Source organism: Mesoplodon mirus (genome assembly GCF_964341445.2).
Source record: "Mesoplodon mirus genome assembly, chromosome: 14".
In the NCBI taxonomy this organism is placed as follows: Eukaryota; Metazoa; Chordata; class Mammalia; order Artiodactyla; family Ziphiidae; genus Mesoplodon; species Mesoplodon mirus.
The window spans coordinates 45,985,820-46,004,838 of NC_138990.1; the positions used below are offsets into that span (position 1 = coordinate 45,985,820).

Consider the following 19,019-nt stretch of genomic DNA (forward strand, 5'->3'; position numbering starts at 1 on the left):
GGGAGACAAAGGAATCCTTGCCTCGGGGGACGACTCCGGCTTCCCCCTCAGGGCAGCCCCCAGCAGATCCAGCCACTAGTGAAGTCAAGGATGGACCCGAGACAGAAACACCGTGAAAGGGAAGAGCAGTAGAAAAGCCTGGCATGGGGACGCTCTACTCAAGTGATCCTCGGGCTTGGACCCTCCCCTTGGTCGTAGGCCTTGCCCCACTCCCTCCCTGGGAGGTAGGATGCTGGTGGAGAAAGAATGTAACAAACTTCCGCCTTTTCCTGAGGCATTTAAAGCTGTGTAAATCTCACAGGTCTCCACACACCGAATAGTGGAGTTCAGGATGTATAAACAAACAGGAAAGGGTGAGGTAAACCAATCTTTCTCTTCCCAGATAATCTCATCTATTAAATTCCCTTGGTTACACAAAACATTTAAGAAAAGCATGGGAGAAGCTAGCTAAGATTTAAAATCTGGAGCAAGGGGACTCCCATCCCATTTGCCCTAAGTGGCCTAAAGACAAGCTAAGGCTGCGCTGTGGCTTAGGACTGACTCCTTTCTGAGAGTGCAAAATCGGGTGCAGTCGAGGCTTCAGTTCCTCTAATACGGGGTATCTACAATGCTTGTCCGATGGACAGCTCTCAACTTGACAACTTCAAGCATTTATTTTTCTATTAAAATTTTTTTTCAAGCATTTATTTCTGTAATGAACAAATCTGACTCTTCTCCATTTCTGTTGCCTCAGATTAGACTATCTTTGACTTCAACTAAAGCAAAATCTTTTTTATACTAATAATTGTATTTATTTTGGGGAAAAGACATTCACATGGCTGAAAATTCAAGATACATAGGGTATAAAGTGAAGAGTACCTTTCACCTGTCTCCAGCCTCCCAGACCACATCCACCCAGGCAGTTTTCTTGTTACAGGTCCAAGATATTTTCTTTATTTATACACATGCAAATACATATATATCTCCCCCCCACACACCTTTTTTTAAAACCTTTTGGCCGCGCTGCGCATGTGGGATCTAGATCCCCAGCCAGGGAATCTTTCCCCTTTTTAATTCAAACAGCAACTACACACACTGTCCTGCACCTTACTTCTTTTGAGTGTACCTTGGAGACTATTCCATTTCTCTATATAAAAACCTTCCTTATTCTTTGTTATGACTGCTTAGTATGTAATTATATGAATGTAGTATAATTAGCCCTTATTATTAATGGATATCCAGGTGGTTTCCAGTCTTTTGCTATTATAAACAATGCTGCTATAAATAACTCTGTATCTAAGCTACTTCAAATGTGCAACTATATGGCTAGCATAAGTTCCTAGAAACAGAATTGCTGGACCAAAGTTTAGGTGCATTTGTGATTTTGATTGATAGGCAATTTTTTTGGGGGGTGGGCACGTGGGCCTCTCACTGCTGTGGCCTCTCCCATTGCGGAGCACAGGCTCCGGACACGCAGGCTCAGCGGCCATGGCTCACGGGCCCAGCCGCTCCGCAGCATGTGGAATCCTCCTGGACTGGGGCACGAACCCGTGTCCCCTACATCGGCAGGCGGGCTCTCAACCGCTGCGCCACCAGGGAAGCCCTAGGCAATCTTTTTTTTTAATTGATCTGGTTCTCTGCCTCTAATCTCTACCAGCTACCTTTCTAAAGCACAGAGCTGACCCTGTTGAACCTCTGCTTAATTTTGATGATTGAGTGGTATGCTCAATATGTAAAAAAAAATGAATTCATCATGATCTTTATAGAGAGAAAGCCAAAAATTCAACAACTTCTCATTGTATGCCACTGGAAGTAAGCAGTGATCAATCCTGAAAACTGGCAATTAAAAGGAAAGAATTAAACATGTATCTTGCCTTTCCAGTATGAATTGTAATTCAGAATAGTAACTGACGACAGGGAGTTCTTTATAGAAGATTATCAGCTAGTACATATGGAATGATGTAATTAGGAAGAAAAAATTTACCATGTTGCATCCTCTAATGAAATAATTCAGGCAACAATAAAAGTGGATGAAACCACTAAATGAAAGTTTGTTGGGAAACTTTAAAACACCTGGACCCATTCATCACTGAAAATGGACCGACCAACCTGACGGCAAGGCAGTATGAAGCATACTCAACCTGGTTCCTGGCACGAGTCTATGTCATGAGAAAAGAAGAGGGGTTGGAGAGACTGCTTTTGATTACAAAAAATTTAAGACAAAATAACGACATGTAATATATGGATTTGTTTGGATCCTGATTCAACAGTATAAAAAGCTGCTTTTGAGACAATCAAGGAAATTTGATTATGGATTGGACAATAAGGAAGAGTTTTTGTTTTTTTTTTTGCGGTACGCGGGCCTTTCACCGCTGTGGCCTCTCCCGTTGCGCAGCACAGGCTCCGGACGCGCAGGCTCACCGGCCATGGCTCACGGGCCCAGCCGCTCCGAGAGGCATGTGGGATTTTCCCAGACCAGGGCACGAACCCGTGTCCCCTGCATCGGCAGGCGGACTCTCAACCACTGCGCCACCAGGGAAGCCCAAGGAAGAGTTTAATAAGTGTAATGACATGGTAAGCTTCCATATTTTTTAGAGACATACTGACGTTTGGAGGAGTAAAACGATATAATGACTGGGATTTGCTCTAATACAACTTCAGCAAGGAAAAAAAGGGAAACAAAAAGAAAGCGTATGTGGTGAATCTTGATAATTACTACACTTGGTGATGGGGATTCTTTGTATAGTTCACTGTACTTCTATGCTGCTTGAAATTTTTCAGTAAAACATACACACACACACACAAAACGGATGACTCTAACATTTTTTTTAGGCTTACCACAACGGTTAGACTCTCACAATCTGGACCCAATCCAACCTAAGTTAGCAGCTGTATCACTAATTGTCCACATAAGCCGAGGTTCTAGCTTTCCCACACTACTTGACACTTTGGAATTGGCCAGTCATTTTAAGGCCTATTCTGTAGTCTAAGTTATTTCCTCTGTTGATCTGCATTCTCATTCTTTTCCAACTGGGAAACTTCTTATCCTTCAAGGACTAGGTCAGATGTTACCTGTGAAGTCTTCTCCAACCTCACTAGATCTCCTGGCAACATCCTGGGTTGCTTCCAATGAACTCTATTCATACTACTAGTAGAATGTATCTCATACTGTAGATATCATCTGTCTTCCTCCATCATGATGAGTACTCCTTAATGGCAGATAGCATGAAAATTACAGGCACAGTCTCTAGATCCAGAATGCCGGAGATCACATGCTGGTTTAGTTAGTGTTACCTTGGGCAACTAACTTAACCTCTCTGTGCCCCAGTTATCTCATCTATAAAATCGCACTTCATAGAGTGGTATTAATCTTCCTAAATGGATAAGAAAGGGACTACAACAGTTTATGACACACAGTAAATACTCAATACTAAGGATACAAAATATTAATATACTGTGTAACTATTTAATATAAATATCAATATATTGGTTTAACTTAAATATTAATGTAATAATAATACTAAAATACTAAGGATAGGACTCTTATTTGTCCTTATTATACTTTTCCTCATATCTAGCTCAGTGTCTGGCACATAGATGCTCAATAAATGGTTGATGACTTGGGATAGTTTCTGGTCTCCATACTGACCTTCACTTTGGCCCCAAAGCACTGGCATGGAGGTTGGTAGCAGGTGCTAAGAGGGGCTGGAGAGTCTGGACTCCTAACCTAAGCGGTGGCAATGCTAAAAGAGATAAAAGGCAGCAGAGTTGCTAAGTGTAGGGAGTATGTCATTTATTGACCCTGTGTTCCCCCACTCACTGGTCACTACTCTTGACTCGCAGCACAACAGGTACAGAACTGCAAGGGATCATGCCCAGCTCCGTGATCACCAGATCCACCAGTTCTGGGGGGGTCACATCATAGACCAGATTCAACAACCGTAGGGACGAGTGGTTCTGCCAGTCAGCCAGGGCCACATGTTCTCCTCGCTCACACAGCAGATCGTCAGGGTCATCTGCAATGGGAGGTGTACCCTTTTACGTACTTTAAAAAAAATAAGCTGTGGGCTTCCCTTGTGGCACAGTGGTTAAGAATCCACCTCCCCCCCCACCGCCCCCCAAAAAAAAGAATCCACCTGCCAATGCAGGGGACACAGGTTCGAGCCCTTGTCCGGGAAGATCCCACGTGCTGTGGAGCAACCAAGCGACAACTACTGCGTCTGCGCTCTAGAGCCCGTGAGCCACAACTACTGAAGTCCGCACACCTAGAGCCCGTGTCCGCAGTGAGAAGCCTGCGCACCACAATGAAAAGTAACCCCCACTCGCTGCAACTAGAGAAAGCTCGCACACAGTAACGAACGCCCAACGCAGCCAAAAATAAATAAATAAATTTATAAAAAAATAAAAATAAAAAATAAGTTGTACTTCAACCTCCCCTCTCCCTCCCAAATCTTCTCAGGTCCCTGGAACCTTCTCTCCTGCCCTCCTGGGCCTCCTTACCTAGCTCATTAGAGACAAAGGCATCAGTCTGCACACGCTCACAAAACTTGTATGTTTCACAGCAGACCAGCACTGGCACATTATGGGCCCGTGCCACCAGGGCCAGCTGTGCTGTCCCTACCCGTGACATCACAGACCCGTTGGCCAGGAGTGCATGAGCTCCCAACAGCACCTTAGAAACCTATTTTGGAGAGTAGAGAGGAGGAAAAAAAATGTCATGTGTGACCAATGCAGAATAAGGTTCCCAACTCTTACCCAGGGCAGCAATATTAAGGCAATGGGTAACAAATCTTAATAAAGGCTCTTGGAAAACACCTGACCATTGACTCACTGCACCACCCACAGGAAAACTAAACTCTTTTGTCCTGTTCCCTCTCAGCGGCTACTAGTTTTATATAAGATTCTTGCAATAGCTAGACATGCTATATAACATACTGTGGATGCTGCTTCTACTAAATATAAACACAGCTGTATAATTCTAGTATTTCTAGACAATCACAACGTTGGGAAGGCGAAACTATGTCTATACTACTATACCCTTTTACTCCAACTTTGGAGTCCTTTCCCTCTGCCCTCACCTCTGGGAGCACATAGGAAGCTGCAGGAATCAGCAGGTAGGAGGCAGGGACCCCAGCACGGACCAGAAAACGTAGCGTGTGCTTTCCCTCCAGCCGTGGCCGGCTGTCCACCACTACCACCCGAAACCGCCGGCCCTTAGCCCAAGCCTCCTGAAGAATTCGTGATACCAGAGATGAGCTGGAGTGAATGGAGAGGAGGATTCAGTTATAAATGTCACTGACTGATAGTCAACTCATTCCAAAAGGGCAAAGGGGCAGTTCCTTCTTCAAATCATTTCACTCCCCGTTTTTCTCAGTCATAGGGTCTGGCCCATACCATCCATATACCAGGATCACATCTCCATTACTGATCTTCTCATAAGCAAAGCGTGAGATTGCCTCAGCTGCAAGCACAATCTTCTCTTTCACGTATAGATTGATGGCTGCTCGAAGTTCTGACTTGGCCTAAATGGAGCAAGATACTTATGGAACAAGAATTGGACACAACTTTCCCTTTGATTATCATGCTGGATGCTTGAATATGCATATAATGACAAGCCTAAAGGGGGCCCAGGTCAGACAGACCCACCACCTCCTTAACCCTTGACCAGGCAGACCAGAGAGTTGCCCCTTCTGGGAGCCCCGAACTTGTTTCCAGCTCTATCCCCCAGGTGCATGCCTTGCTCATTCCTCATACTCATCACCTCCTCTTCCCGCTTGGAGCTGCTCACACCCGTGATCTCCTTGTTAAGGAACTTGATGGCGTTGTACATGCTCGCTGACAGGGGGCGGCACTGAGTCAGGAAGCTACGAAAACAACACCTTGCATCTGTGCAACTCTTCACAGCTCACAAAGCTTTCACACTTAAAAACATTTTTTTAAAGAGAAGACAGAAAAATGAAAATAGAGGTAGACGAGCAAGAAAAGGGGTCCAAGTGCAATATAAATTCAGTATCTGGCATCGTTGGTTTTCTTGGCTTTGTGCACGTTAGACCTGGTATTTCTACTGATACAGTATTCCTATAGTTTCTCATACTGTTCAGTTTGATAGTCTTCAATAGTAACTAATACTATTTTTCTAGGGTGTCAAATTCAGAACCAGGCAGATCCATCTCCTGACCCTAAACATGGTCCTCAAGTAAATCGCTTGAGGAAATTGGATCCCAAAGATTACAGGAGGGGAATTTTGAAGTGTGTCCATATTTCACTGGAGATCAAAGAAGCCTAACTAAAAGAATTGTGGCTGACTCACATGATAACTTCTTTTTGAAAGGGCTATTTTATCTTGAACATTATGAGTTTAGAGGAACTAAGGTGATTGGCAGTGGAAAGAATCAGAACGTGTGAAATTCCTTAAAAATTTATTGACTTAAATAATTTTGTCTGTGTTACACATAATAAAAAAAAAAAACCCTTTACACTTTGAAAAAAAAAAAAAAAAAAAAAAAAAGGGTCCAAGGAAAGGACTGAGCAAGGTGGGGTGGGAGTGGATGTGCAGTGGTCATCCTTACCTGAAGTAGGGCTTTAGTTTATTCACTAGGTCCCTTGACAGCTCTTCATTGGGAGGTGTGGTGTAATCCTGAATCACCTGTAGGGTACACAGGTTGATCAGCAAAATGCGCCCTAACAAGTCTCTGAAAGGGGGATAGGGTAAGCTTCTCTGAGGAAAGTCTTCTGAGGGTGGAGTCATTCCCTCTTCCCCCCAGAGATTACTCTGGGTGAGAGAAGCTGGGGTAGTGTTGGCGAAGGTGAGGCTGGATCATAAGAGGTAACAAAATGGGACATACCTGCTGCAAGGCACGAAGCAAAGCAATGCACCGGGCATTGGAGCCACTGACCAGGCCCTGGGAGTACTGCAGGCCGAGTCGCACCATGGCTGGGTGGATCACAGAGGATGGGATGCTGATGGGATGGCGGTGTCACACACTTTGCAAGGGAACTTGAGCACCTACCGCCCACCTGCCCCTGATGAAAAGGAACCTCCTTCACTCGCACAGACACCCCCATTTCCTCTAGAGTTCTGCTTTATGTTCATGCTTCTTTCCACAGATCCAACCTCAAGTTTCCAGTCACTTTCAAAACAGAATTACTAAAACTCCTCATGCTTAAAAGTTATTGACAATTTTATAAACTCCTACCTCATAAACTGGGTCAGAGAGTTTTGTCTGCTGTACTGGGGTAGGTGGGAGAAGAGACTGACTTTGGATCCATAATCCTTTCGTGTAGGAACCTTGACAAAACAGGGAACAGGACCAAGAGCCCAGAGTTTAAAACTGTGGGATAATGCTGGGAAGGAAGAAGATGGTGAGCCCAATACCCGCCCTTTTCCAGGGTCTCCCTTCGCCCCGTGCACGTTTTCTCCCTCTATTCCATCTCCCTAGGCTCTTTCTGGCCACACACCAAACCCACTTCCTACCTGCTGTCGTTCTGGTTTTTTAACAAGCCTCCTCAGAAGCGTGGGGTCATCCACCTGACTATGCTCCGGTAGATGCTTCACTCCTAGAAGATAACAATCGTGTTTTCAAGACACTGTAGGTGATAATGAGAAATCTGCTTTCAGGGCATAAGGGACATCAAGAAAGATTTGAGAGAGAGATGGAAAAAAACAGGAGAAAAGAGTAGAAAAAGAAACAGGGGTAGGATGAGGTTAAGGAGAGAATTGTGAACTCTGGAAACCAAGGTGAAAATTGGGAGCTGTTTTACTGTGGGGAAGCCTGAGCTAACATAGGCATTTGAATCAACAGAGGCCTTGAAGATACCTGAGGGGGTTTCTCCAGCTGTGCTGGGGTAGGCCTGAGGAGGTGGCCCTCCTTGGTCCCCTTTTCTTGCCTGCTTCAGGGCCCGCTCAGCCTCCTGCTTGGCCCGCCTTTCAGCTCGAAGTTCAGCCTTACTCCGACCTGCTGGAACTTTGTCCTTGGCACTGCCCAACTGACTGTCCAGTCCAGGCAGGTCTTTGGTTGGGCCTGCTAAAGGTAGAAGGAAGAGGTGCCCAAGCCCTAGGTAGGTAATAGCTATGCCCCAACCAAAGCTTCTTTTCCTGTTTATCTAAACTTTTTCACTTTTCACTTGTTCAAACCAACTTTGTCCTGTCTCCCCGCCCCTTCTCTCCCACCACATCCCTTTACCAGCTCCACACCCCGGCCCTTTAAAAAAGCCCCCGCACCTTGACATTGGGCTGCAGACACAGCAGAGCCAGTTTCTGGTTCTGCCCCCTTTTCCTCCTTCCGTTTCTTCTTCTGCTGTTTCTTTTCCTTCCGAAGCTGCAGCTTTTCTTCTTGGGTCATCTCCCTCCCCCCTGCCTAAGACACAGACATAGAACACTAATCTTCCCCAACAATTCCAAAAATGAATAAACACTACTGGATACTTACTAGTCTCCCACAGGATCCCTAATCCTTCCTAAGTCTCAGCAGGTACCTGTTACGAGCTTAGAGCCCACAGGGGTCGAAGTTTCTCCTGCAGGTCACAGTCACATTACCATTAGGGATAAAAAAAGCTCTGTAAAATCTCTCGGCTTTACCAAGAAATAAAGTGAAACGGGGATGAAGATTGGGTCGGAACGAAGTTGACACGGCCTCCTGCGTACCGCCTGACAGGCGGCTAGGGAGGGCATCCGTACTTACCCCAGGCCGAGGAACAAGCTCCGCCTTCATCGCAGATCCCGAGTCTGCATCAGAAAACAGGGCACAAAGTGAACCAGAGAGGCTCCAGGAGGGTTTGCGGGGACACGTACTCGGCGCTGCTGGCTGCTGGGTCTGCATGACCACGGGTCCGCCACCAGGTGGGAGGTGAGCCGGGGATCGGCGTGGGGGACGCAGTGCGCGGCAGGATCAAAGGGAAGGGGGGCGGGGGAAGGCGGGAGCACGCACACCTCCCGGAGGAACAAGTCGGTACGCGGCACGGAGTGCGCCCGAGGCAGTGCGGACCAGAGTCCGGCGTGGCGCGGGAACCGAACGACAGGGCCCAGAGGTACTCAGGGCCCATCAGTAGCCGTCCGAGGCCCGTCCGTTTGCGTACCTGTTTGTGCGCCCGGCCCTTCACTCACCCTCGCGAACAGCCACGGCCACGGCAGCCATCATCCTCCGTCCTAGGCTCCGCCCGCCTGGGTCACAGGGACTACAGCGCCCCCTGGGCCGACAGCCTCGGCGCGCAGCCCCAACCGGACTACAAGCCCCGAAGTGCTCTGGGGCTCTCTGCCCCTGGCTACGGGTCGCGATAAGGGCCGTCTCAGCTTTGGGCTCCCAATCCCGGCTGTTGGCTCTTGCCCTTTAGACTACAGTTCCCAGGATGCAGGGGGCGCTGCGCCCCAGAGCGGACTTCCCCAGCCCTTCCCACCTCTGATCGCAAGCCCCCCCCCCCGCAAAATGGCGAGCGAGGCGGCGGGGACGCGCTGAGGAGCGGAGGCGAGCGTGCAAAGCCGCTGTGGCCCTCACAGTCCGGACCCGGCCGGGCCCTGCCGCAGGGAACATGCACTTTTCCATTCCTGAAACCGAGTCCCGCAGCGGGGACAGCGGCGGCTCCGCCTACGTGGTGAGGAGCGGCCGGAGCCCGGCCGGGCAGGGGCGGGGATAACGGGCCGGAGACCTCTCCGAGCGGCCTCCGAAGTCCGGCCGTCACCTTTCGGGCCTGGTCACAGGCCGCCGAGTCCCGACGGCCTCGCTGGGAGCTTATATTACGTCTCAGATTCATCCAAAGGTCTCCCCAGCTCCTGTAGGTCCTTTGTTCGGCCGCATCGCCTCCCCCGGCTGGGCCGCGGCTACTCTGGTGGGCGTCCCTGGCCTCTTGGGGAGGAAGACTGCAGCCTGAGCGCCCGGGTTTCCCCCGACTGGTCCTTCTGGTTTGGGACCTGGCTCTGGGGAAAATCGACTGGCCACCTTTGGAAGATCTCGGCGCGTTGCTCAGGCGGAGCTGTGGCAGGCAACTTCCGGCCAGGGTTCTCAAGCCCCGCCAAAATGGCGAGCGAGGCGAGCGACCCTAAACAAGACCGCGACCCTAAACTGCTTGCCTGCTTTTGTGTCCTCAGGCCTATAACATTCACGTGAATGGAGTCCTGCACTGTCGGGTGCGCTACAGCCAACTCCTGGGGCTGCACGAGCAGGTGGGACTAGCACCCCTGCCTTGAGGCAGCTTCAAGCCCTTTTCTACGCCTGGGCATCAGTGTCTCCATTTCCCTCCTCGTCGCTTTCCCGTAGGCTGTAGTTCCCCTGTAATCACTGCCACAGGGAAGGATTTGGTGCTTTATCTTAGCGTCTTACATTTCCGGGTAACTCCCAGGAAGCTTAATGTCTGCCAGTAACTGCTCCTCCCTATACTCACATACTCCCTCCTTTCTTCTCTGTCCCCATCTTACACAGCCTGTACACTGCCTGTGCCTGTGCATGGAGAAGACGACCACCCTTCCCCCTAAGCTGCCAAAGCACTTGCCTTCTGTCATCTGAGCTGCAACTTGAAATTCTTTTCCCTGCTCATATTGATACAAACCATTCACCGGTTTCTGTCTGTGTTCCTTGACTCAGCTGAGCGGGCGTAGCTGTTCCAGTTATCCTTATGTGTCTGCGATGTAACGTTTCTCTGTTCTCCTCAGCAGATTCTGAGCTCTGTATTTAACTCGGTACAGAGTCCTGGTTTTACTGATAACTAGTTGCGCAACCCTGAGCAAGTTACCTGATTTCTTTGGGCCTCAGCTTCCGCAACTGAAAAATGGAGTCATTGATCTGCAAAGTCCCTTTAAGTCCTAAAATACTTCGTGAATATATTTAGCTATTACTTAACTGTGCACATAAACTTTCCTTACACAGCCCTTTGCTTCCTGTGAGGGTTCAGTGAACACAGCTTTGCTAGATAAGCAAGGGTCTCCCTAGGCCCTGGCCCTATACAAACCCTTCCCACACTGTGGAGGGACTGACTTGTACACTGTAAGATTGGAAAGAACATATATCTAGGACAGGAACGGCTCCCTTGGGATGCTGCCCCTGCCAAAAGAATGATTTCCTGGATGACCAGGGTAGACAGGGGAGCAGGGACTAAGGAAAGGGAAGGGGAGCCCAAGAGAACATTATGAATGTGGATTGCCTCTTCTCATTTGCTATGTTTATGTGAAGAGTTGTATCTCTTTCTCCAAATAGCTTCGGAAGGAATATGGGGCCAATGTGCTTCCTGCATTTCCCCCAAAGAAGCTTTTCTCTCTGACACCCGCTGAGGTAGAACAGAGGAGAGAGCAGTTAGAGAAGTACATGCAAGCTGGTGAGTGGTTGGAGGGAACTTTAGGCTGACTCTGTTGAGGACTGTGGACAGAGACTCAAAACAGCTGATTTTGTAGAAGGTCCTGAAGGAATCTGAGGATCTGGGAAGGCTATTGTTTTATCTATTATTTAATTAGCAAAAGTAAATAGCATGCAAGGATGCTCTGGTATCTAGGTGCCAGCAAAGCAATTTGGGCACTGACGTCTATGAGAAATACTAATATAGCACTAACTAGTCTTAAAGCAGTTTCGATCGGCGGGGAGAACTTAATTTGTATCTGATGTGCTTTAGATGAACATTATTTTTCCCTAGTTCTATAGACTGGACTCAACTAGATGGTAGCCAAGGGTGGGGCAGGTGAAGAATTTATGCAAACAGTGAGTGAGGTGAGGCCAGTTGGGAGATGTGACAAGCCACCATCAGCCCAGGAAAGGGGACCTGGGGGGCCTGCCAAAAAGAGAACTGGGGGGATCCAAGAGGGAATCATAAGTTATTAGAACATCATTCTCTTGTCCCCACAGTTCGGCAAGACCCCTTGCTTGGGAGCAGTGAGACCTTCAATAGTTTCCTGCGTCGGGCACAACAGGTAAGGCTTTGGATGGGACCAAGTTTTAAGGGAAGCACCTTCCTGCAGGGCCACATCATTTTAATGAGGTGGGTACAGAGGAGCCATCCTGGCACCTTTCTGTATGGAATGGGGCTTCTGCTGTACCAGTGAAATCAAGGAAACCCAGTCTATAATTAAACAGCTGAGAATAAAGTCACCAGAGGGACCTACAATACGGCATAGTTGGGAAGGGTCAGAGCTGGATGCTGGGCATGTTGTTAACAAGGCGCCTCCCATTCCCGTGTATGCTCACAACCAGGAGACACAGCAGGTCCCAACAGAAGAGGTCTCCTTGGAAGTGCTACTTAGCAACGGGCAGAAAGTTCTGGTCAATGTGCTAACTTCAGATCAGACTGAGGATGTCCTGGAGGTGAGGCCCTTGTTCTGCACTGCCCCTCCTCCCCCTGCACCCCAGGTTCCCAGGCTTGGGGTGATTGGAACCATCCAGCATGATGAGCGGTATTTCCTTCCCTATTCCTAGGCTGTGGCTGCAAAGCTGGATCTTCCAGATGACTTGATCGGATACTTTAGCCTCTTTCTTGTTCGAGAAAAAGAGGATGGAGCCTTTTCGTGTGAGTTTGTCTGGACTTTACAGCTTCCCTCTGTTTCCACTAGTGAATTTGCCTGTCTCCCCCAAGAATGTGGCATTTCCCCAGGGCTTCTCTCTTGAATTCCCTCTCCTGAGTTTCATTACATTTTCTTTTTCATTTTTTTCTTTCTTTTTTTTTTTTAAACCCATAGTTGTACGGAAGTTGCAAGAGTTTGAGCTGCCTTATGTGTCTGTTGCCAGTCTTCGGAGTCAAGAGTATAAGATTATGCTAAGGAAGAGGTCAGGGCTGGGCTTGGAGGAGGGAGAGGGTGCTGGACTGGATTATGGGGCCACGTATTGAGACAGAATAATCTGGACAAGGAGGTGGTGCTGGGTGTTTCTACCAGGCCTCCCAAGCTTCCTCCAACTGTATCACCATTAGCCCCATACATAGTTCCAGATTGCTCCGGTTTTGCCCCTTTTCCATTCTGCCTCTTGCCTTCCCCCAGCTTAGCCCCATTACCCCTTTCCACCCCTTGGCCTCACAGTTATTGGGACTCTGCCTATGATGACGATGTCATGGAGAACCGGGTTGGCCTGAACCTGCTTTATGCTCAGGTGAGCTTGGAGCTGCCTCAGAACCCTTCCCCTGAAAATGGCTCTGGTGTCCCTCTGCCAAGAAAACTCCTTTCGTATCTTTACTGCCAGTTCATGGGGAAGTTTCTAGAATACTCTCAGGGCATCCGGCACAACCTCTACTCTCCCTGCTTTGTAAGCTGATATGGTCAAGGACTCAACTGCGAAGAGCTTGCTCAAATGTGGGGCTAGGGGTCAGGCTGGACAGAGGTAACTGGACACTCTGGGTCTCTGAATGGGAGCCCCGAACACCCCACCCCTTGTCTCCGCTGTAGACAGTATCAGACATTGAGCGTGGGTGGATCCTAGTCACCAAGGAGCAGCACCGGCAGCTCAAATCACTGCAAGAGAAGGTCTCCAAGAAGGAGGTGAGCCCTGCCTCCCTGTCTGCCTCCAAGGGGTTGCTTCCTCTGGGCTGTCCCACTTCCCCTCCTGACCCGTCCCGCGTGCTGACTGGGTTTCAGTTCCTGCGGCTGGCCCAGACGCTGCGGCACTATGGCTACTTGCGCTTTGATGCCTGTGTGGCTGACTTCCCGGAGAAGGACTGTCCAGTGGTGGTGAGCGCAGGCAACAGTGAGCTCAGCCTCCAGCTCCGCCTGCCTGGCCAGCAACTCCGTGAAGGCTCCTTCCGGGTCACCCGCATGCGGTGCTGGCGGGTCACCTCCTCTGTGAGTTGGGGTAGGAGGGGGAGGCCTTTGGGATGGAGGCCCGGCAAGCCTTGAGCTTCGGGAATGGGCTGGAGTGGGTCAGGGAGTGGCACATCGGTCAGAATGAGCTCAGCCTAATTCTTACCCTTCCTCTCCCAGGTGCCACTGCCCAGTGGAGGCACAAGCAGCCCAGGTCGCGGCCGGGGTGAGGTGCGCCTGGAACTGGCTTTTGAATACCTCATGAGCAAGGACCGGCTACAGTGGGTCACCATCACCAGCCCCCAGGTGTGAGCCCACCCTCAGGCCTCCTCTGGAGCCCATTGCACCGTCTCTCTTAGATACCCAAGTCTAGGGCTTCCAGGACTCCATGTGAGTGGGAGCCCTTGTCTTAGGGGTGCTGGGCTCAGGATGACCACCCAGTCAGGCTGAGCTCTCTCCTTGCCCTCAGGCTATCATGATGAGCATCTGCTTGCAGTCCATGGTAGATGAACTGATGGTGAAGAAATCCGGCGGCAGTATCAGGAAGGTAAGCAGCAAGCACACACCAAGCAGCCGAGTGGTTGTGCTCTCCCTGCCGTTTGTCCTAGGTGTGATGCCTCTCCTGAGAGGGAGGGGAAGGGATTGGGATTCCAAAGGGAGTGATCAGCCCTTATCAGCACCTCATGTCTCCATCCCCAGATGCTACGCCGGCGGGTGGGGGGCACCCTGAGACGCTCAGACAGCCAGCAAGCAGTGAAGTCCCCACCGCTGCTTGTAAGTACTACTCCCTGGTCAGTCCCCAGCCCCCAGGCCTTGTGTCACCTCCCCAGTGAGGTCTCTGATGCCTCTGCCTCCTCCTCCCCAGGAGTCACCTGATGCCAGCCGGGAGTCCATGGTCAAACTCTCAGTGAGTTTCCCACGAGGGTTGGTGAGGTTGGTATTTGTAGGGGACCTTAGGGAGGCTTGAGCCCTCTGACCCCAACTCTGCCTTTATTACAGAGCAAGCTGAGTGCCGTGAGCTTGCGGGGGATTGGCACTCCCAGTACAGATGCCAGTGCCAGTGATGTCCACGGCAATTTCGCCTTTGAGGGCATTGGAGATGAGGATCTGTGATCTCCAGAGCTCGGATGTCTGCCCTCTACCCTGGAGGAGTGTTCAGAAACTTGCCCTGTGCCTGTATCCCCCAAACTGGGGTATTTTTCTTCGTATTGTCCCCTTTTCTCCTCGGCCAGGGGCCTCCTAACCTGCCTTCCCTTCCCCTCCCCAGGGCTGGCTATACAAAGGATCGCTCAGAGCTGGCCTTCAATGCCAAATTAGCATTTAGTATTTTGCACAAAGTCCACGGGACCATGGCTACCTGCCTGGGCAGGAACCACAACTCCCCCCAGGCTGCTTCTGGCTTCTCGGGGCCACGAGCCAAGGGGATGGGCAGAGGTCTGTGTATGGTCTGGCCCAGCTCCCCGTCATTAAACTCAGCCTGACTGCTGCCTACCTCTGGTTCCCTCTCACTGCCCCTGCTCCCCCCGTCACAGCACGGACTGCTGTGCTACGGGCGAGGCCAAGCCGTGCTTGCCACCGCCAACTCAGCATAGACGTGGCTTTGTTAGTGTTTCCTTTATTATAAAGCACTGAAATAAGTTAAAATAAACAGGTGCGAGGCTGGACAGTCCCCCAGCCAGTTCATCCACCGCCCCTGGGAGCAGTGGAGGTGGATACAGGGCCCTTCTCACTGAGCTTATGAAGTCGCATCAGTCAAGGCAAGGCCCCCCTGGTCCATATGGGCCTCCCGCCCATGGGGTTTGGACTGGTCCGTATAGTGCCTAGGTTAGTCTGTGTGGAGCCCCTGGCCAGCGGGGGAGGACGGTAAAGGTGGCTTCTGGTCCATCTGTATAAAACATACAGGAGGGTCAGGGCTAATTCTTAGAGCCCTAGGGGAGAAGGACCTAGTTCAGGGCGAGTCTGTGTGGAGAGCTCGGCTACCAGTGGCACCCAGGGCTGCTGGGCCCCGAGAGCTCAAAACAGAGGGGGGACTGTGAGGTGGCGCCCAGCCCTCAGAGGCAGAGAGGCCCGGCCCTCCTGCCCCACCGTGGCCGTGCACCTTCTGGTGGCGTTTGTAGTTGTCCCAGTGGCCCGTGGTATAGGCGCAGGTGGCACAGCGGAAGGGCTTCTCGCCTGTGTGCCGCAGCATGTGGCGTTTGAGGTTCATGCTCTGGTTGCAGCTGTAGGTGCAAAGACTGCACCGGAAAGGTTTGTCCCCAGAGTGGATTCGACCGTGACGCTTGAGGTTAGCCAGGTTGCCACAGGCATAGGGGCAGAGGGGGCACTTGTAGGGCTTCTCTCCTGTGTGGACGCGCTGGTGCCGTTTCAGGTTATCCAGGTGAGCAGAGGCGTAAGGACAGCGGGCACAGCGGAAGGGCTTCTCACCACTGTGCGTCTTCATGTGCCGAGCCAAGTGGTTGGGATAGTGAGTGGCAAAGGGGCAGAGGCTACAGGCAAAGCCTTTGTCACTGGGGCCCTGGGGTCCGCCACTGGCGCCACTTCCAGCCTCTCCTCGCATGCAGCGCCCACACGTGGCGGCTCCCAGCCGACTACCCTCCCCCTCTTCCAGCTCTTGTCCACAGTTCCGGCAGGTCCAAGGGAACAGCAGCTCTGGCAGTGGTTCTGATCCAGTCCCACATAGGCCTTCCCCTTCTCCCCTCAGCTGCCCACAGTCCGGCAGGAAACTGGCACCACCTGGTGGCACATGGAGGCTCAAATCTGGAAGCAGCAGGGCATCTGTGGAGACAGTGAGACCTGGGCTATGCATCCAAGTACCCCTAAGGCCACCCACCCACGTCCCAGGTTCTTTGGTCCCTGGCTTTTTACCTTCAGGTCGCCGGGGCACTGCCCCCTCCTGCTCTGTGGGACTGGGAGGCCGGGCAGGACGTGGAGCACAGCAGCGGAAGCCACAGGTCGGGCAGGGAGGAGTGGGGGGCCCCGCATGGGTGCGCTGATGCCGCCTCAGGTTGCCCAGGCTGCTGCAGGCAAAGGGGCAGTGGGGACAGCGGTAGGGCTTCTCGCCAGTGTGGGTGCGAGTATGTCGCGTCAGGTTGACGAGCTGGGCTGAGGCGTAGGGGCAGCGGCCACAGCGGAACGGCTTCTCCCCGCTGTGTGTCTGCATGTGCCGCTTCAGGTGGCTCGAGTAGTGGGACACGAAGGCGCAGAGGCGGCATGAGTATAGTAGCCGTGGGGGCAGCGGGGGCCCCCCACCCGGCCCTCCTGCCCCACAACACGGCCCCTCACCTGTGGGCCCCCCACACAGCTGGCAGGCTGGGCCTGGCCTCTCACCCCTGGCCTCCCCTGGACCCCTGGCTGGCTCCTCAACTTCACTCTCCGCACTTAGTGCCCGGCCGCCCCCAGACTCGTCGTCGCTCAGCCCATAGGGAAGCCCAGGCCTGGCCCCCAGAGAGTCTCCTGGTGAGACAGACATGAGAAGAGACATCAACACAGGCTAGGAACAGACTCCAAACTCCCTTTCTCACTTGCGGTCTCCCCACTTGCTGGGCTCCACCCTTTTCTTCAATTCAATGATCCTAAAAATTCAACACAAATCATCTACCTCCAAGTCTGGACTAACCTAGTGATGACAGAGTTGTACATAGGACCAGTGAATGGAAAAAGACCAAGGGCTCACGGTGGACCACATACTGAAATGAATCAATAAATAATTAACTGATTCTTGGGATAAGAAAGTAAAAATACACAAGGCAGAGGCCTGATACTTTTTTCTAGTGCCTCTATCAGTAAGGACTCTTAGTTTTTATTTTACAATCACCTCCATACTATCTCAAGAGGCAAAATTTGGAGGGAAGAGGAAACAAAGTAACGCATGTAATACCACTTCTAAGCCTAAAGGATGGGTTCTCTTTTACGTGGATTCTCTCAATGACTCTCAAAATCATCCTTCAGAAGTGGCATTAGTGGATAGGTAGTACAGCAAACTAGGATGGGGCGATGCTAAGATCACAGGGAAGAGGAATGTGGAAGGATATTTCAGGGCAGAGACTAATACCTCCATACAGGAGGAGTGTATGCTGCAGGTGAAAGGGAGATTAGATGTAAGTACTAACTTGAATGAGGTTGCTTCCCAGAACCTCTTAAAAATAAACTCATCTAAGGAATGGGCTAGGGAGTGGGATGAAGTTATTAAAAGGGCATTTACTTTTAACCAGTTGTTCCGTATGATTTCTCTACCGTCCTATTCATACCACCTTTGAACCAGGTCCCAGAACTTGACCTCAACAAAGTGATGGACCATCAGGCAAATGAAGAAATCTAGCTCAAATCTAAACTGAACCAGCCCCAGTGGCAGGAAACGGTGTTTTTGCTCACTGGCACTATACTCTAACCCGCCTCCTAAAGGCTGGGGTTCCAGCGGTCACTTCCTTAAGTCCCCCAAACCCACCTTCAGAGTCTCTCTCGAAGCCCATGAGCTGGTCGCTGTTGCCGTCACCTTCCTCCTCTTCCTCTTCTTCCTCAAACTCCAGATCCTGGCCTAGTAGCAAATCACTCTCCAATACCAGGGCCCCGGGTCCTTCGTCGAGGGAGTCTTCGGTATCCACTGAAGAGGGGAAGAGGCTTGTAGATCCTCCCTCAGGAACCGGGCCCATCATTCGCACCCGGGGAGCCAGCCCTCGCAGACCGTACTTCCCGCACTCGTAGACCCTCTCGGGTTCCGTTAGTACCTCGATGGGAAGCTAGGAGTCCAGATCGCCCACCCCATCCCTCAAGAGTCCCCCTCCACCCAGACCTGAACCCACACCACTGACCCCACCCCCGCTCCTCCCCGCTCGCAGCCCCTGACCCCTGACCTTTGACCCCCTCGCATTTCACGGGCTGCGGGTGGCTTTGCTTCCTTCGGGGCATCGTGACCGGCTCCAGCCCGACGCGCCTCCGGCCTGCGGCCGCCCGGCCCCGCCCCTCCCAATTCGGCCCGCCCGCCCTTCCTCTCAGGGCCCGCGGGCCGCCCCCATGCAGCGGCGCGGGCCCCGGGCAGCCCCCGGCCCTGGCCCCGGCGCCCAGCTCAGGCCGCTCCCGCCGCCGCCGCCGCCGCCGCCGCGTCCATTCATGGAGCCCCCTACCCCCGCCCTACGGAGACCAGCTGGTACCTCCGTACTCGCTTCCGCTTCCGCTGTCGCAGAGCCACACGGGACGCGTAGTCCGTGGAAAGCAGAAGCCCCGAAAGCGTCCACAGCGTGACCAGGAAGTGATTGTGACGGAAGCAAGCGGGCGAGCCAATCAGGGATCAGATGAAAACTGGCCGGCAAGGAGGGCAGGTCAAACCGTGACCCTGGCTTTAGTC

The 19,019-nt window shown here is 51.6% G+C and overlaps 3 protein-coding genes across 9 annotated transcripts; 1 reads left to right on the forward strand and 2 right to left on the reverse strand.

Annotated features, from left to right (window-relative positions):
* Positions 1–3,755: 3,755 nt before the first annotated feature.
* EIF2B4 (eukaryotic translation initiation factor 2B subunit delta) lies at positions 3,756–9,215 on the reverse strand. Of its 6 annotated transcripts, none has more exons than XM_082642352.1 (13): positions 9,083–9,215; positions 8,661–8,704; positions 8,201–8,336; positions 7,797–8,000; positions 7,454–7,536; positions 7,176–7,267; positions 6,825–6,939; positions 6,549–6,625; positions 5,741–5,843; positions 5,374–5,501; positions 5,058–5,235; positions 4,480–4,660; positions 3,756–3,995 (listed from the first exon to the last, which is right to left on the reverse strand). In XM_082642352.1, exons 1-13 carry the CDS (start codon positions 9,114–9,116, stop codon positions 3,796–3,798), a joined length of 1,575 nt encoding a protein of 524 aa, XP_082498478.1. In that variant the 5' UTR covers positions 9,117–9,215; the 3' UTR covers positions 3,756–3,795. The 6 variants fall into 6 exon arrangements, with proteins under 6 accessions (XP_082498478.1, XP_082498477.1, XP_082498479.1 ...); XM_082642351.1 differs by having other exon boundaries at positions 7,797–8,003; XM_082642353.1 differs by having other exon boundaries at positions 7,797–8,003; positions 9,055–9,126.
* A 142-nt stretch (positions 9,216–9,357) lies between these two features.
* SNX17 (sorting nexin 17) lies at positions 9,358–15,169 on the forward strand. 2 transcript variants are annotated; one of them, XM_082642356.1, is made up of 15 exons: positions 9,358–9,567; positions 10,061–10,135; positions 11,163–11,280; positions 11,802–11,866; positions 12,147–12,257; positions 12,369–12,459; positions 12,629–12,716; positions 12,965–13,034; positions 13,328–13,420; positions 13,517–13,720; positions 13,859–13,984; positions 14,148–14,225; positions 14,378–14,452; positions 14,544–14,585; positions 14,678–15,169. In XM_082642356.1, the coding sequence occupies exons 1-15, from the start codon at positions 9,505–9,507 to the stop codon at positions 14,789–14,791; spliced, it is 1,413 nt and encodes a 470-aa protein (XP_082498482.1). In that variant the 5' UTR covers positions 9,358–9,504; the 3' UTR covers positions 14,792–15,169. The 2 variants fall into 2 exon arrangements, with proteins under 2 accessions (XP_082498482.1, XP_082498483.1); XM_082642357.1 differs by lacking the exon at positions 10,061–10,135.
* Positions 15,170–15,276: 107 nt separating this feature from the next.
* On the reverse strand, positions 15,277–18,701 carry ZNF513 (zinc finger protein 513). The gene is made up of 4 exons (XM_082642355.1): positions 18,529–18,701; positions 18,123–18,278; positions 16,544–17,131; positions 15,277–16,453 (listed from the first exon to the last, which is right to left on the reverse strand). Exons 1-4 carry the CDS (start codon positions 18,581–18,583, stop codon positions 15,627–15,629), a joined length of 1,626 nt encoding a protein of 541 aa, XP_082498481.1. The 5' UTR covers positions 18,584–18,701; the 3' UTR covers positions 15,277–15,626.
* Positions 18,702–19,019: the final 318 nt, after the last annotated feature.

Bases quoted from the DNA above. Each gene is read 5' to 3' on its own strand.
- EIF2B4 (XM_082642349.1), bottom strand. From the start codon at position 8,798: ATGCAGACCCAGCAGCCAGCAGCGCCGAGTACGTGTCCCCGCAAACCC. The intron at 5,844-6,548 runs GTAAGGATGACC...TTGTTTTCGTAG, and splicing joins AAACTAAAGCCCTACTTCAG to CTTCCTGACTCAGTGCCGCC. The intron at 4,661-5,057 runs GTGAGGGCAGAG...TCTCCAAAATAG, and splicing joins CTTCCTATGTGCTCCCAGAG to GTTTCTAAGGTGCTGTTGGG.
- SNX17 (XM_082642356.1), top strand. From the start codon at position 9,505: ATGCACTTTTCCATTCCTGAAACCGAGTCCCGCAGCGGGGACAGCGGC. The intron at 12,460-12,628 runs GTGAGTTTGTCT...TTAAACCCATAG, and splicing joins AGAGGATGGAGCCTTTTCGT to TTGTACGGAAGTTGCAAGAG. The intron at 12,717-12,964 runs GTCAGGGCTGGG...TTGGCCTCACAG, and splicing joins AAGATTATGCTAAGGAAGAG to TTATTGGGACTCTGCCTATG.
- ZNF513 (XM_082642355.1), bottom strand. From the start codon at position 18,583: ATGCCCCGAAGGAAGCAAAGCCACCCGCAGCCCGTGAAATGCGAGGGG. The intron at 17,132-18,122 runs GTGGGTTTGGGG...CTGTCTCACCAG, and splicing joins CTTCGAGAGAGACTCTGAAG to GAGACTCTCTGGGGGCCAGG. The intron at 16,454-16,543 runs GTAAAAAGCCAG...CTGTCTCCACAG, and splicing joins AGTGCCCCGGCGACCTGAAG to ATGCCCTGCTGCTTCCAGAT.